The following is a 14819-nucleotide window of genomic DNA, read 5'->3' on the forward strand; positions in this document are numbered from 1 at the left end:
TTCTTTCCGAGTGTTTGTTCGCTTGCATATTTAATTACATAAAATCCTTGCATATTCTCGTATTTGAGAGGAGTTATATTGCTTATTGATAGCTGTAAAGTATAAATTCATGGAGTCGTTAGTCAGTTGTTTGTTTTGGATAGCCAGTGCTGTTTAGTTCGTAGAGTCAGTTAGCAGCAGACAGAGGCCAATGCAGTTTCATCTGAGCTTGCAGAGTGACGTGTGTGAGCAGCAGTAGCAGAAACTAGTCATATATTCAGTTTTTTGCATTAGTTCCACAGGTTTAATTCAAATTACTTTGTGTTTTTGTGTGCTTGCGTGGTGATGGTGAAATTTTTCGGATCTTTGCGTATTTTCAAATTAGAAAGGGGTAGTATCAAATTTTAATAATAGTAGAATGTAACATCGCGTAGGCAGTTGTCATTTGTACTAAGACAGGGGTAATATCTGTATAGTGGCTTAGTCGTGGTCATTTGATTGCTTAGTTCGTAAGTAATTGTTCATATATCGCAGCTCAATCTGGCGCTGGTGACGCAACTGTGCAGTCACATATTGCTGTTTTATTTGTCACAACTCTATACGTCCAGATATTAACAGTAGGATCGATAGGGTGCATGCATGCTGTGTGTGGGCGCAGCAGGAACTGGCCGCGGTTTGAGAGCAGCTGAGCGTTCTGTTGGCCATGGTCAGCTACCTTCAGGCAGCTGCCTCAAGGTGCAACGACGGCGGAGGGTCTGACGCATTGCTTGAGGCACCCCAGGTGTCGCTTGCTGCGTCCGCTGACGCAGCCGGCGAGGCACCTTCTAGTGTACCTGGCGCATTGGGGCTGCCCTCACCTCAGGGTGAGTGGTGGACTGCAACGTATTCGCGTCGCTCAAGGCGGAGGGTCAATGTGGAGGTTGGCCGGCTGGCCTCGCCCATTCATCCTGTCAGTGGGCAGGTGGCCGCTCCCTCAGCAGAGCCCAAGCAGGCACATGGGGGCAAAGGCTTGCTGGTTACTGGGAGCTCCAACATTAGGCGGGTGATGGAGCCCCTTAGGGAAATAGCGTACAGGGCTGGAAAGAATTCCAGCGTGCACTCGGTTTGTCTGCCAGGGGGCCTCATCCAAGATGTGGAGGCGGCCTTGCCTGCGGCTATTGAGCGTACGGGGTGCAGTCGTCTGCAAGTAGTTGCTCACGTCGGCACTAATGATGCCTGTCGCTTGGGTTCTGAGGTGATCCTCAGTTTGTACGGGCGGCTGGCGGTTTTGGTGAAGACCGCTGGCCTTGCACCCAGGGTGCAAGCAGAGCTCTCTATTTGCAGCATCGTTCCCAGAGTGGATCAGGGTCCTTTGGTTTGGAGCCAAGTTGAGGGTCTCAACCAGAGGCTTCATCGACTCTGTGACAGTCTTGGCTGCAGATTTCTAGACTTGCACTGTTGGGTGGGGAATTGTAGGACACCCCTAGATAGGTCAGGGGTGCACTACGCAAAGGAAGCGGCTACTCGGGTAGCAGAGTACTTGTGGCATGCACATGGGGGTTTCTTAGGCTAGGCAGTAGTGCGAGGTGTCCTGATGAACAGTCACCAGTCGATGTGCAGGCAGGGAAATCAGGACGCGCTCAGTGTAAAGACACTTCAGCTATCAAGATATTAGCAGTAAATTTTCAGAGTGTTCAGAATAAAATTCCTGAATTCACTGTCTTCCAGGAAGCTTGTGGCACGCAAATTATTCTGGCTGAACCCTGAAACAGAAAGTTCTGAAATATTTAATGAGGGTTGGAACGTGTATCGGAAAGACAGATTGGACACCATAGGAGGTGGTGTCTTCATTGCAGTTGACAAAAATATTGTGTCTACTGAGGTCGAAGCAGAGTGTGATTGTGAAGTTATCTGCACACGTTTAAGAAGGCTAGGAGAAATAAAGTTAATTGTTGGGTGTTATTACCGACCACCAGGTTCAACCGTGACAGTTCTAGAATCATTCAAAGTGAGTCTACACTCTGTATCGCAGAAGTACCCGGATCGTGCTATATTAGTCAGAGGCGACTTCAACCTACCTAGTACAGACTGGAATATCTATGGATTCACTACAGGTGCTACAGACAAGCCGTCGTGTGAATTACTTTTGAACACATTATCCAAAAACTGTCTTGAGCAGCTAAATCAACAGCCAACGTGTAATGGAAATATTTTAGATCTGGTAGCCACGAACAGACCAGACCGCATCGACGGTGTCAGTGTTGAGATCGGGATTATTGATCATGATGTTGTCATTATGACAATGGTTATGAAAGTTAAAAAGTCAGTCAAGAAGGCTAGGAGAGTATTCTTACTAGAAAGAGCAGATAAGCAGTTGCTAGCATCCCACTTAGTAAATAAATCGACTTCATTTACTTCCGGTAAAATTGATGTGAAAGAATTATGGGCAAATTTTAAACACATTGTAAATCATGCATTGGACAAGTATGTGGCAAAAAAGTGGGTTACAGATGGAAAAGACCCACCATGGTTTAACAGCGCAATTCGGAGAATGCTCAGGAAGCAAAGACAGTTGCACTCGTATTACAAGAAAGATCAGGGGAATGAGGACAGGCTAAAGTTAGTAGAGATTCGTGCTGCTGTAAAAAGATGATGCGAGAAGCATTCAACCGCTACCACCGTCATACCTTATCAAAAGATCAAGCTGAAAACCCAAGAAAATTCTGGTCTTACGTAACTCTAATTATAGATAAATCTAAATTAATGCAGATGAATAGGAAAACCCAAGGAAATTCTGGTCTTACATAAAATCGGTAAGCGGGTTGAAGGCTTCCATCCAGTCACTCACGGATCAGTCTGGCCAGGCAACGGAAGACAGCAAAACGAAAGCTGAAATTTTAAATTTAGCATTTGAGAAATCTTTCACGCAGGAGGATCGTACAAACATATCGCCGTTTGAGTCTCGTACAGATTCCTGTATGGAGGACATAGTGATAGACATCCCTGGGGTTGTGATGCAGCAGAATGGGTTGAAAATAAATAAATCGCCAGGTCCTGATAGGATTCCAATTCAGTTTTACAGAGGATTTGTGACTGGTGTAAAGAATGGCAGCTAACTCTTAATTATAGATAAATGTAAATTAATGCAGATGAATAGGAAAAAGAATCCCATAATGTTTGAATACTCCATTAGTAGTGTAGCGCTTGACACAGTCACGTCGATTAACTATTTGGGTGTAACATTGCAGGAAGTGGGACAAGCATGTAATGGCAGTTGTGGGGAAGGCGGATAGTCGTCTTCGGTTCATTGGTAGAATTTTGGGAAGATGTGGTTCATCTGTAAAGGAGAACACTTATAAAACACTAATACGACCTATTCTTGAGTACTGCTCGAGTTTATAAAACACTAATACAACCTATTCTTGAGTACTGCTCAAGCGTTTGGGATCCCTATCAGGTCTGATTGAGGGAGGACATAGAAGCAATTCAGAGGCGGGCTGCCAGATTTGTTGCTGGTAGATTTGATCATCACGCGAGTGTTACGGAAATGCTTCAGGAACTCGGGTGGGAGTCTCTGGGGGAAAGGAGGCATTCTTTTCGTGAATCGCTACTGAGGAAATTTAGAGAACCAGCATTTGAGACTGACTGCAGTACAATTTTACTGCTGCCAACTTATATTTCGCAGAAAGACCACAAAGATAAGATAATAGAGATTAGGGCTCGTACAGAGGCATGTAGGCAGTCATTTTTCCCTCATTCTGTTTGGGAGTGGAACAGGGAAAGAAGATGCTAGTTGTGGTATGAGGTACCCTCTGCCATGCACCGTATGGTGGATTGTGGAGTATGTATGTAGAAGTAGATACATAAAAAGAAATAAAAAGACTCGGTGTGGTGGTGAAATGATGGCTGTGTAATGCTGGAATGGGAACAGGGAGGGAGCTGGATGGGTGAGGACAGTGACTAACAAAGGTTGAGGCCAGGAGAGTTATGGGAATGTAGGATGTATTGCAGGGAAAGTTCCCACCTGCGCAATTCAGAAAAGCTGGTGTTGGTGGGAAGGATCCATACAGCACAGGCTGTGAAGCAGTCATTGAAATGAAGGATATCATGTTTGGCAGTGTGTTTGGCAACAGGGTGGTTCACTTGTTTCTTGGCCACAGTTTGTAGGTGGGCATTGATGTGGATAGACAGCTTGTTGGTTGTCATGCCTACATAGAATGCAGCATAGTGGTTGCAGCTTAGCATGTAAATCACATTACTGGTCTTACAGGTAGCCCTGCCTTTGATGGGATAGGTGATGTTAGTGACCAGACTGGAGTAGATGGTGGTAGGAGGATGTGTGGGACAGGTCTTGCATCTCGGTCTATTACAGGGGTATGAGCCATGAGGTAAGGGATTGGGAGCAAGGGTTGTGTAAGGGTGGGCGAGTATATTGTGTAAGTTCAGTGGATGGTGGAATACCACTGTAAGAGGAGTGGAAAGGATAGTGGGCAGGACAATATTCATTTCAGGGCACGATGAGAGGTAATCCAAACCCTGACAGAGAATATAATTCAGTTGCTCCAGTCCTGGGTGGTACTGAGTTACGAGGGGAATGCTCCTCTGTAGTCAGACAGGGGGGCTTTGGGAGGTGGTGGGAGACTGGAAAGATAAGGCACGGGAGATTTGTTTTTGTACAAGGTTGGGAGGATAATTACTGTCAGTGAAGGCTTCAGTGAGACCCTCGGTATATTCTGAGAGAGACTGCTCTTCACTGCAGATGTGATGACCACGGGTGGCGAGGCTGTATGGAAGGGACTTCTAGGTATGGAATAAGTGGCAGCTGTCAAAGTGGAGGTATTGGTGATGGTTAGTAGATTTGATATGGACAAAAGTCCTGATGTAGCCATCCTCTAGAGGAGTCCTTCTAAAAACCCAGAATCCTAAACCCCTCACTTGGTTCAGATTCATTGATGCTGTCTTTGCTATCTGGATCAAAGGTGAGGACACCCTATACACATTCCTCCAGAACCTCAACAACTTCTCCCCCATTTGCTTCACCTGGTCCTACTCAACCCAACGAGCCACCTTCCTAGATGTTCACCTCCACCTCAGAGACGGCTGTGATACTGAGATCAGAATATTTTAGTACATGAATGGCTGAACACTTATTCACTCCACATTAGGTTCATTTACAGCTTAAGGCTTCCGTCCTTCAACTATCATATTGCAGCATCAGCTGTTGCTATATTGTGCCCAGTTAGCTCTGCTTCACAATGTCTGTTGGCCATTCATTGCTTCACAGTGCATAACACTCCTGCCTGCCTTTGGTTGACTCTGTTGCAAATCAGTTCTGCTTAGGCATACTTTTTGAGTGAATTTGGTTGATATGCTACATTGCCCTCCTTTTTATCAAGACCCAGTCCCTTGGGTCAAAGAAATAAATTATCCTTTACACTAGAATTCCTGGAGACTGGCCCTTCTGGCCCTGTCTCTCAAGAATTATTCTAACAATTGGTTTCCTTAATCCTATCACTTAAACTTACACATTTCTACAAGGTCCCTTGACCTGCTCCTTAACTCAAAACACCATGGAACTTATTTCATTACTAGGCTTCTTGCACAATAACTTCTAAATCTCTATCGCAAACTTACAAGCTAAAATGAATCAATTATCCTTAGTACCACCCCCTTTCTACATTCATCTTCCTTCTGCTGCTTTTATGCCGGGGTATCTAATCCACTGGAATCTAACCAATGGTTGGGTCTGAACACAGTCTTCTGCTTTGTCTTCTATGTACCAAAACAAGGACTACACTCAGCAGAACAAGTGCCACTGTGGTGGTTGGTATGAAAGTAGTCAATGTTGCCTCCTTCCAGTATTAATTTTCCTGATATAAATTCACATGCTGCAATAAGATTTCCAGGGAGCCTTTCCCCTCCTGCTGATCCAGAAGTGCATTAATAGAGTGCATTAATTTCAGCCCTAGAGACTGATTTAAAATGGTCAGATCTGCAACAGGTAGCACTTCCACAGACTCCTCTGGCCATTACAAACGAGGCTGCAAAATACTCATCTGAGTTAGTCTGGAAATCGTGGTGGGCAGATGGAAAGTAGGCCCCATTATCTCACATGCTGTTCTATTCAATAACAAACCACTCCCGTTTAATTCTAGCCTCTTTGCTGACATAAGCTTCCCCTGCTCAAAACAGCTAACCACCACTACCATCCTGTCAAAGACAGAGTACAGCGAATGCGTCTCGACCTGCTGAAAGTACAGTTCTGCAATTCCCACTCAATCACTTCTTTATTGCATTCTCGTACCTCCTTTTGTCCCGTTAGGAATGTCACTGAGCAGGAATCCTGCCCCTCTCTTATTATCATATTCGGACAGACAGACTGTGATTTCCCCTCGGTAGCATTTTTGTAACTTTGCTTCCTCCATTTCTACATATTTTCCCTTGTCTGTCACCTGACAGGATACATATGAACTATGTAGCACTCATAACTTGCTCGTATCCCTGCCACTAGTATAGGAACAGGAACGTAAACTTTCACTCCATCAGTTCTCACTGATACTCTGGCTACCTTGAAATAAACAGGTAAATTTTTGTGCTCAGGTTCTAAAATCAACACCAACTCCAGTGTTGGTTCCTTCAGTACTTTCCTTAGACCCCCTGAGTACTGCTCTAGTGGTCACAAGTTTAACCCTAGCTGACCTCTTACAGCTTGCTGCATAACCTCCTGTAATTCTGTTACTCTCCCCTGTGCTCCCCAGAAACAATCTTCTATGGACTGCAACTATTTTGTCATTGCTACTTCTCTATCTAAGACTTCTTCTTCAGTTTGTAGTTCTCAGATATTCTGATTAACTGCCTCTTCTGTAGCTCTGGCACACCACATTACTTCTCCAGTCAGTTGTCATAGTTGTCTTGCGTTATTCAACATGTCCCTTCTCTAAATGTGCAATCTGCATGGTGAACCAGTCACTCATGACTTTGTTCATTTTTTCCCAATGTTTAACCTTGTCTATTGTGTCATTCACCCTTTGAATGTCTTCCTCATCAGCAGTGCTAAATATTGTTTTCATAGGCTGACTTCCAGTGCCAATCCAACCCCTCTTCCTTTGTGTATATGGAATAAACCCCAGTACCTAAGTCATCTTACTCCTTAATTTCTCATATGCTCCATGTATTTCTCACATACCCTGGCACTTCCTTTGAGTATCCCATGCCTTTCCGTTCTCTGATGGAATTTGTTCAATGCTTCTTCAAGTCTTCACCTCATTATGCAGCTCCCATGCATTGAATACCACCTGTATCACCTAGCAATGATTGGTGAGCACTATGTCTTCCTGCTTGGCGAACAGCATTGACCCTTCCAGGTGCTGGTTCCATAATGCTTCCATCCCAATGAAGAGCAGCAGTCCCACTATGAAACAATAGTAACAGACCAGGGAACAAACTTCATGTCAGATTTATCCAAGGAATTGTGTAAGTTACTGAATGTGAAGAGGCTAAGGACACGTCCTCTCCAGCCACAAACCAGTGGAAGAACTGAAAGAGAGCCTATGACAGTTGGGAAGATGCTTGGATACTACATAGGCCCACACCACTCCAACTGGGATGTGTATTTGAAGTACTTTATCTCTGCCTACAACTCAAAACAGCATACAAATACAGGATTATCACCACACAAAGTATTACAAGGTCATAAAATGCCATCACCATTCGACATACTGAAAACAAAGAAAGGGTAGACTGGAGAGTCAATCATCTTTTCTGCACCTTACCTAGGGGCAGGAATACCTATTACTTTCCTCACCCTTAAATTAATTGCTGCTCCACAACTGCTTATACTCATTACACTAAATCTGTACCCCCCACCCCTCCTCACCCAAAAAATAAATAAATAAATAAATAAATTAATTAAATGACTATCTCCAAGGCCTTAATCCATAGGGATTTCTCAATAGTGTTTCATTCATAAACTCTTATTTATCTTCTGATACCATTCTCCTCACTATCCCTTTCCAGTCTGCATTTCCTATCTCTGGAATAACCTCCACACTCCCTTGAACAGGTTTCAATTGTCATTCTTGTTGGCAATTGAATCGTGACATTTACTGACAGCATAAGAGCATAGTCTCTACCACTTACTTTGGCCCCTGATACTTTTAAAAAACTCAAGCACACTGTGGTACTTGGAAAGCGAATAGCTTCAGCATGCTATGCGCTTAGGATAATAAATTCAGTGTGTAGTAGTTCGTGTACTAGAACTGCATATTTCACGTATGTCCACTTTATAATTAGTTATGGCAGTTCCTTCTGGGGATCAAGAGCACAGAACAGACAAACAATATTTAAGTTGCAAAAAAGGGCTGTACGAATCATAATGAAAAGTAGCAATAGATCCCATTGCACGGAGTTATTCAGGTATGTATGCTCCATCTTCTATGACAAAATTACACTTTTCCGTACTCACTGCTTTTAACCTTAGGAATACTTCCCTTAATCAGTGTATATGCTGTTCCATATCACTCCCATAGGTAATTATGTCATCAAGATACACTAATCAGTGCTGCTGTTTTAAATCTCTGTGTACTCCATCCAACAATCTCCAACATGTTGCAGGTGCATGCTTCTAAATTGGTAGTGTCCCCAGGGCTGCAAAAATGATGTTTTGTGTTGATCCTGCAGTGCAATCTTTATCTGGTGGTAATCACTTTTCAAATCCATTGTTGAAAAATATTTTCATTCCCCTAAATGATCCAAGGTTTCTGTGATGTTTGGCAAAGGGGAGGTGTCCGTTATGGTTTTCACATTTAGATGTCTGTAATTATGACAAAACCTATATTTTTGTGTTCCTTCTGTAAATTTTTTTGGCACAACTGTTCCTGTCCCTGTGCACTATTACTTTCTTCAGTTATTCCAACTTTGCTGTTGATTGATAATTTTCTCCAAAATTGGCTGTAAGTACCTAGGTATTCTGTATGGTCTGCAGTAGACAAGTGGTTCATTTCCCATTTGTATGCAGTGCTGTGTAAGATGTGTAGCTGGTAGTGGACTTTTTGGAAAAAATAAATCCTTAAATTCCAGAAGCAATCTTCCATTCATTCCCTATTGCTAACCTGTAGGTGCTTCACTTTTCTTTGAAACGCAGTTTCAATGGCATCTGGTGATTTCCATGGCTGTCAGCCCTCATGCCTCATTCTTCTTCCTCCAGTATATCCATATTAGGGATTAAAAACTCATTTGTTAATCCTATGTCTTCTGCACTAAAATTATCTATAAAAACAAGTACCTTCTTTTCATTCTTTGTTTCTTGTACGTGTACAATACTTCTTTTAACCAAGCAACCCACCTGACCTAATACTTCATTCTCTTGTAATGCTTCCCCTACAAACCAAATTCCTACCAGCAAGCTAGACTCAACACTGACCCAAAATGAATTGCCATGACCCTTAGGTATACAATTATGCGAATCATGTCAAAGTGTGGTCATTCACAGTTTAATCAGTTTATCTTTCACGAAAGGCTCCTCTCGTGACATCGCTACACTGGCAATGACTTCACCTAATTGAAACAATTTTGCATCAAGTTCCACCCTATATTGCTGAAGATTGGTTATGGCACAATGCTGATATAATAAATCTAATCCCACAATCATGATGTAGCCCTCACTCATGAGTGACACAATCTCTACACATTGTTTAAATTGAACCATATCCAGGCAAAAGTCTATGTCCACTGATCCTAATAGTGTGAGATCTTTACCCCCCACCATTCCACACAATGTGCACTGTGGTGGGTCCCATTGCTTACATTTCACCACATCACTATTGGCAGACAACACATGCACCCATGTGTCTAATAATATCCTGCAACCCTCTCTTCCTATGATTCCTCTTACCGCACAACCCATCTCTGCATACGATTTCATAGCATCCAGTCTTACTAGGAATGACTGTAGGTGGACCTGGAGTTCCTGTTGGGGTTTAGCATGTTATTCTTCCCTGGTGCTCTACTTCTAAGGCTATTACTTCCTCCTATTTATTCACATCACCCTCAGGCTGGCGACACTGCCTACTCACATGTGCCATTCATCCACATCTGAAACATTTTATACTAGCTGCAAACACTGTCTGTTTACCCTGAATTCAAGTTGACAAATTGATCTCCTCAGACTTTATAGCTAACCACACTGCTGTGTGCAAATCCATCAGACCCTCTGTCTGTACACGTCTTGACGTTTCTGGATGCAATCCCCTTAAAAAAGCATTGAGCAACCTATGCTCAGCTTCTTGCAAAATAATTTCATTAACTGTAGCATCCAGTCCTAATTGATAGGTACATCCATTAATTTTCCTTACCCTATCCACAAATTGTTCTGCATTTTCCATATTTCTCCCTTAAGAGCTTCTGCATACCCTACATAAAGGTTTAGCTTCCCCTGTTAGTCTCAATTTTGCAACACCCAATAATTCCTTATCACATCAACCTTCCATGTCATCCAGGTTTCCAAGCTCTTCCATAAAGACCTGCACATACTCAGTTGCCTTACCAGAAAAAGAAGCAATTAAACTTGTGACTGACAATCTACACCCCATTGTGACTACTACGATTCTTCCAACACATGCAGTTCAGCATTGTCTGCTGTTAATTGTGATACTTTTTCCATCAATATGCATACTGCTTCCAGCTCTGACACACCCTGTGTCTCTGGTTCTGTTGAAGCTGTATCCTTGACAACATTCATTTTGTGAACTAACACAAAACAAGACAACAAAATACATTAATTTGATTCCTACATCTAATCATAAGCCATCTCGACTCTTGGCATTACTTAGCCATATGCTCCCAATGATTAAATGTACAACATTTTACTGGAACTGATACCATACATGGTTCTGAATGGCCCTCAAGGTTACACTGTGCACATCTAACAGGCATAACCAATCATGACTTCCATTACCTCTAAAACTAGACAGATCCACTGGTTCTCTCCTTGCAATAAAATCTACTTTACAAAATGCATGACCGTCAAATATTTTCTCCATGACAAAATACAATAACTTTTTTTGATTCACAGTACTGTAGGCTGTAGATTCAGACATTGCTCTAAGAAGGCTACATAGATGTTAACCCGTTGATTGTCACTTGCGGAGAGTGAAATGAGACATCAGAACAACAGTAGATTTGTTTAATTAACTTCTTTATTCCAGTCCTCAGCCATAGTACATCAGGAACAGCTTGGTGGAGGTGTCCAGTTGCCTCTCATGCAAAACAACAGACATCTGGCATCGTGACAGTTCAAAGAGTGGGGCCGAGAATTGCATCACTCAAACGCCATTGTACACTCCTGGAAATGGAAAAAAGAACACATTGACACCGGTGTGTCAGACCCACCATACTTGCTCCGGACACTGCGAGAGGGCTGTACAAGCAATGATCACACGCACGGCACAGCGGACACACCAGGAACCACAGTGTTGGCCGTCGAATGGCGCTAGCTGCGCAGCATTTGTGCACCGCCACCGTCAGTGTCAGCCAGTTTGCCGTGGCATACGGAGCTCCATTGCAGTCTTTAACACTGGTAGCATGCTGCGACAGCGTGGACGTGAACCGTATGTGCAGTTGACGGACTTTGAGCGAGGGCGTATAGTGGGCATGCGGAGGCCGGATGGACGTACCGCCGAATTGCTCAACACGTGGGGCGTGAGGTCTCCACAGTACATCGATGTTGTCGCCAGTGGTCGGCGGAAGGTGCACGTGCCCGTCGACCTGGGACCGGACCGCAGCGACGCACGGATGCACGCCAAGATCGTAGGATCCTACGCAGTGCCGTAGGGGACCGCACCGCCACTTTCCAACAAATTAGGGACACTGTTGCTCCTGGGGTATCGGTGAGGACCATTCGCAACCATCTCCATGAAGCTGGGCTACGGTCCCGCACACCGTTAGGCCGTCTTCCGCTCACGCCCCAACATCGTGCAGCCCGCCTCCAGTGGTGTCGCGACAGGCGTGAATGGAGGGACGAATGGAGACGTGTCGTCTTCAGCGATGAGAGTCGCTTCTGCCTTGGTGCCAATGATGGTCGTATGCGTGTTTGGCGCCGTGCAGGTGAGCGCCACAATCAGGACTGCATACGACCGAGGCACACAGGGCCAACACCCGGCATCATGGTGTGGGGAGCGATCTCCTACACTGGCCGTACACCACTGGTGATCGTCGAGGGGACACTGAATAGTGCACGGTACATCCAAACCGTCATCGAACCCATCGTTCTACCATTCCTAGACCGGCAAGGGAACTTGCTGTTCCAACAGGACAATGCACGTCCGCATGTATCCCGTGCCACCCAACGTGCTCTAGAAGGTGTAAGTCAACTACCCTGGCCAGCAAGATCTCTGGATCTGTCCCCCATTGAGCATGTTTGGGACTGGATGAAGCGTCGTCTCACGCGGTCTGCACGTCCAGCACGAACGCTGGTCCAACTGAGGCGCCAGGTGGAAATGGCATGGTAAGCCGTTCCACAGGACTACATCCAGCATCTCTACGATCGTCTCCATGGGAGAATAGCAGCCTGCATTGCTGCGAAAGGTGGATATACATTGTACTAGTGCCGACATTGTGCATGCTCTGTTGCCTGTGTCTATGTGCCTGTGGTTCTGTCAGTGTGATCGTGTGATGTATCTGACCCCAGGAATGTGTCAATAAAGTTTCCCCTTCCTGGGACAATGAATTCACGGTGTTCTTATTTCAATTTCCAGGAGTGTAAGCAATGTCTCTGGCTGCGACCATGATGGCAGCACAGCACCGCAGCTGATAATACTGTGGAGGCAGACAAGACCTCCCTCCAGTGAGCAGGAGGCCCTCTGCTTTGGTTGCACCTGCCCTTGTGTCTCAGAGCAGGCTGCGCTGCCACATGGCCTAACAACAGATCCTGTACTGCATTCTGGGATGTCACTTTGGGTGTCACAGGCTTGTGGTTTGGGCCGTGATACTGAGACAAGAATATTTTAGTACATGAATGGTTAAGTACTTATACTCTCCAGACTATGTCCATTTGGGGCCTAAGACACATACTCTAAACATTTCTTGGTGGCAAGTGAAGAAAGGCTTCTATTCTTCTGCTAGCATACTGCAGCATCGGCTGTTGCTATGCAGTGCCCAGCTGCTCTGCTAAGACCATGTTTTGCTTTGCAACATTAAACTTTTCTGTTTTATTTACTTTTGCTGAAGAATTTGCATAAAGAGCAGATGGACACCTCCTGGAAATACTTCACTACGATACGTTTCAATGAATATTTATTCTCCCACATGCATTTAATATGGCTTGATAGAAAAATGTAAAATTTCCGTATGTTACACCACTGGCTAAAAGACTGACTACTTATTTGCTGGTAGCAACAACTGTTGTTCTGGAACAGTATTTCCTATATTATTGCTATGAGGAGGATCATGAGACATTACTTCCTTAATATTCTTCCTTTTGTTTTCACACACATTTCACTTTCTTTGGACTGACATCTTGGACTATTTATAATCTAAACTTAAAAGTTCAAATAGTAGAGAAAATATACAAATAGCTGTTGTGCTAATTGTGTAGAAATCAAATTCAACAGCACAGCAGAGAGAGAGCTACACTGCTGCCGCAAAATTTTGCACCTCCACATATTGAAAAGTGAGATATAGTTCCTACCCCTGTCTCACACCAATTATAATTTGATCTAATTCATACAGCTAATGAAACAGAAAAATTACAATATCTGATTTAATTTTCTTTTTGAATAACTTATTCAGTTTCACTTTGTAGTATTGTGACATTTACTTTTTTGTCATATCAGGTAAAAGGATATGGTGCAAAGGAAAACATTGGGAAACAAATGATAAGAAACGTTTCATAATATACGGATAGCCCCACATTTCTTCATGAATGATGAATAAACAAAAAAGGCTGTATGAGTAACTGATGCATCAAAGTGGCAAGTGTTATACTTTTCCAATAACCAATGAAGTCTTAATAACCAAAATCAGGTGAAGATGAAAAGAAATTCCAATCGTGTTCTTCATACAGGAGACACGATAGCAACAGTATAAGCCTCTGCAGACTCTCCGAAAACGCAAAATCATGCTCTGGAACTTACCATTTGTTCATCATAGTTTCGCCGGACTGATTGACACGTTTCCCTGTGATTCTTCTTCTCATCTTGTTCAGCTATTCTGTTCATTTCATCTTGTTTGTATCTTTGTATTAAATTCCATTTTTTAATTTCCTCAGCCTTTCTTTTAAATTCTTGCTCTCTATCTAACAGATCTTTCCTTGCTGCTTTAATTTCCTCAACAAGTCTTCTCCTGTATGCAGCTTCTTTCTCTCTAGCTTCTTCTGCTCTAAAAATGAAATGCAGTTTATTAAACAGCGATATCAGCAACCATACATTTTGTTTAATATATTATAGATAGCTTTTATCATATGGTGTGCACAATATCTGTTTAAATGAATAGTGTTTTTTATTTTTTATTTATTTGTTTTTAGTTGGTATGCGTATTCCATAGATCCGTACATGCGAGTGATTCGCCTGGATGTGGAACGTGTCAATACAATTGTACAAATACAATTAATGCTACAGAATAGTAATATAATTCAATGATATAGATATTACAAGCTGTCATTAAACTAGTATAGCAATTCTCAATATAACATTATAACTATAACATTAACACTATAACATTAACATAATATTGTATCATCCATCTAATAACTAAGAGACTAAATACATCTATTATTAAGGGAGGGCATTACTTCTGGAAAAGAATTCATCTAACGAGTACAGTGGATGGTCAAGCAGGTATTTTTTTAACATACCTTTGAACAGCGT

The 14819-nt window shown here is 43.2% G+C and overlaps 1 protein-coding gene across 1 annotated transcript in view; it reads right to left on the reverse strand.

Annotated features, from left to right (window-relative positions):
- LOC126457299 (uncharacterized) overlaps positions 1 to 14819 on the reverse strand; it is a 192367-nt gene that overhangs the window by 61996 nt on the left and 115552 nt on the right. Inside the window, exon 6 of the mRNA XM_050093480.1 lies at positions 14088 to 14331. Coding sequence (XP_049949437.1) covers positions 14088 to 14331 — 244 coding nt within the window. The remainder of the gene's footprint in view (positions 1 to 14087; positions 14332 to 14819) is intronic.

This window comes from Schistocerca serialis, chromosome 2 (assembly GCF_023864345.2).
Source record: "Schistocerca serialis cubense isolate TAMUIC-IGC-003099 chromosome 2, iqSchSeri2.2, whole genome shotgun sequence".
Lineage (NCBI taxonomy): Eukaryota > Metazoa > Arthropoda > Insecta > Orthoptera > Acrididae > Schistocerca > Schistocerca serialis.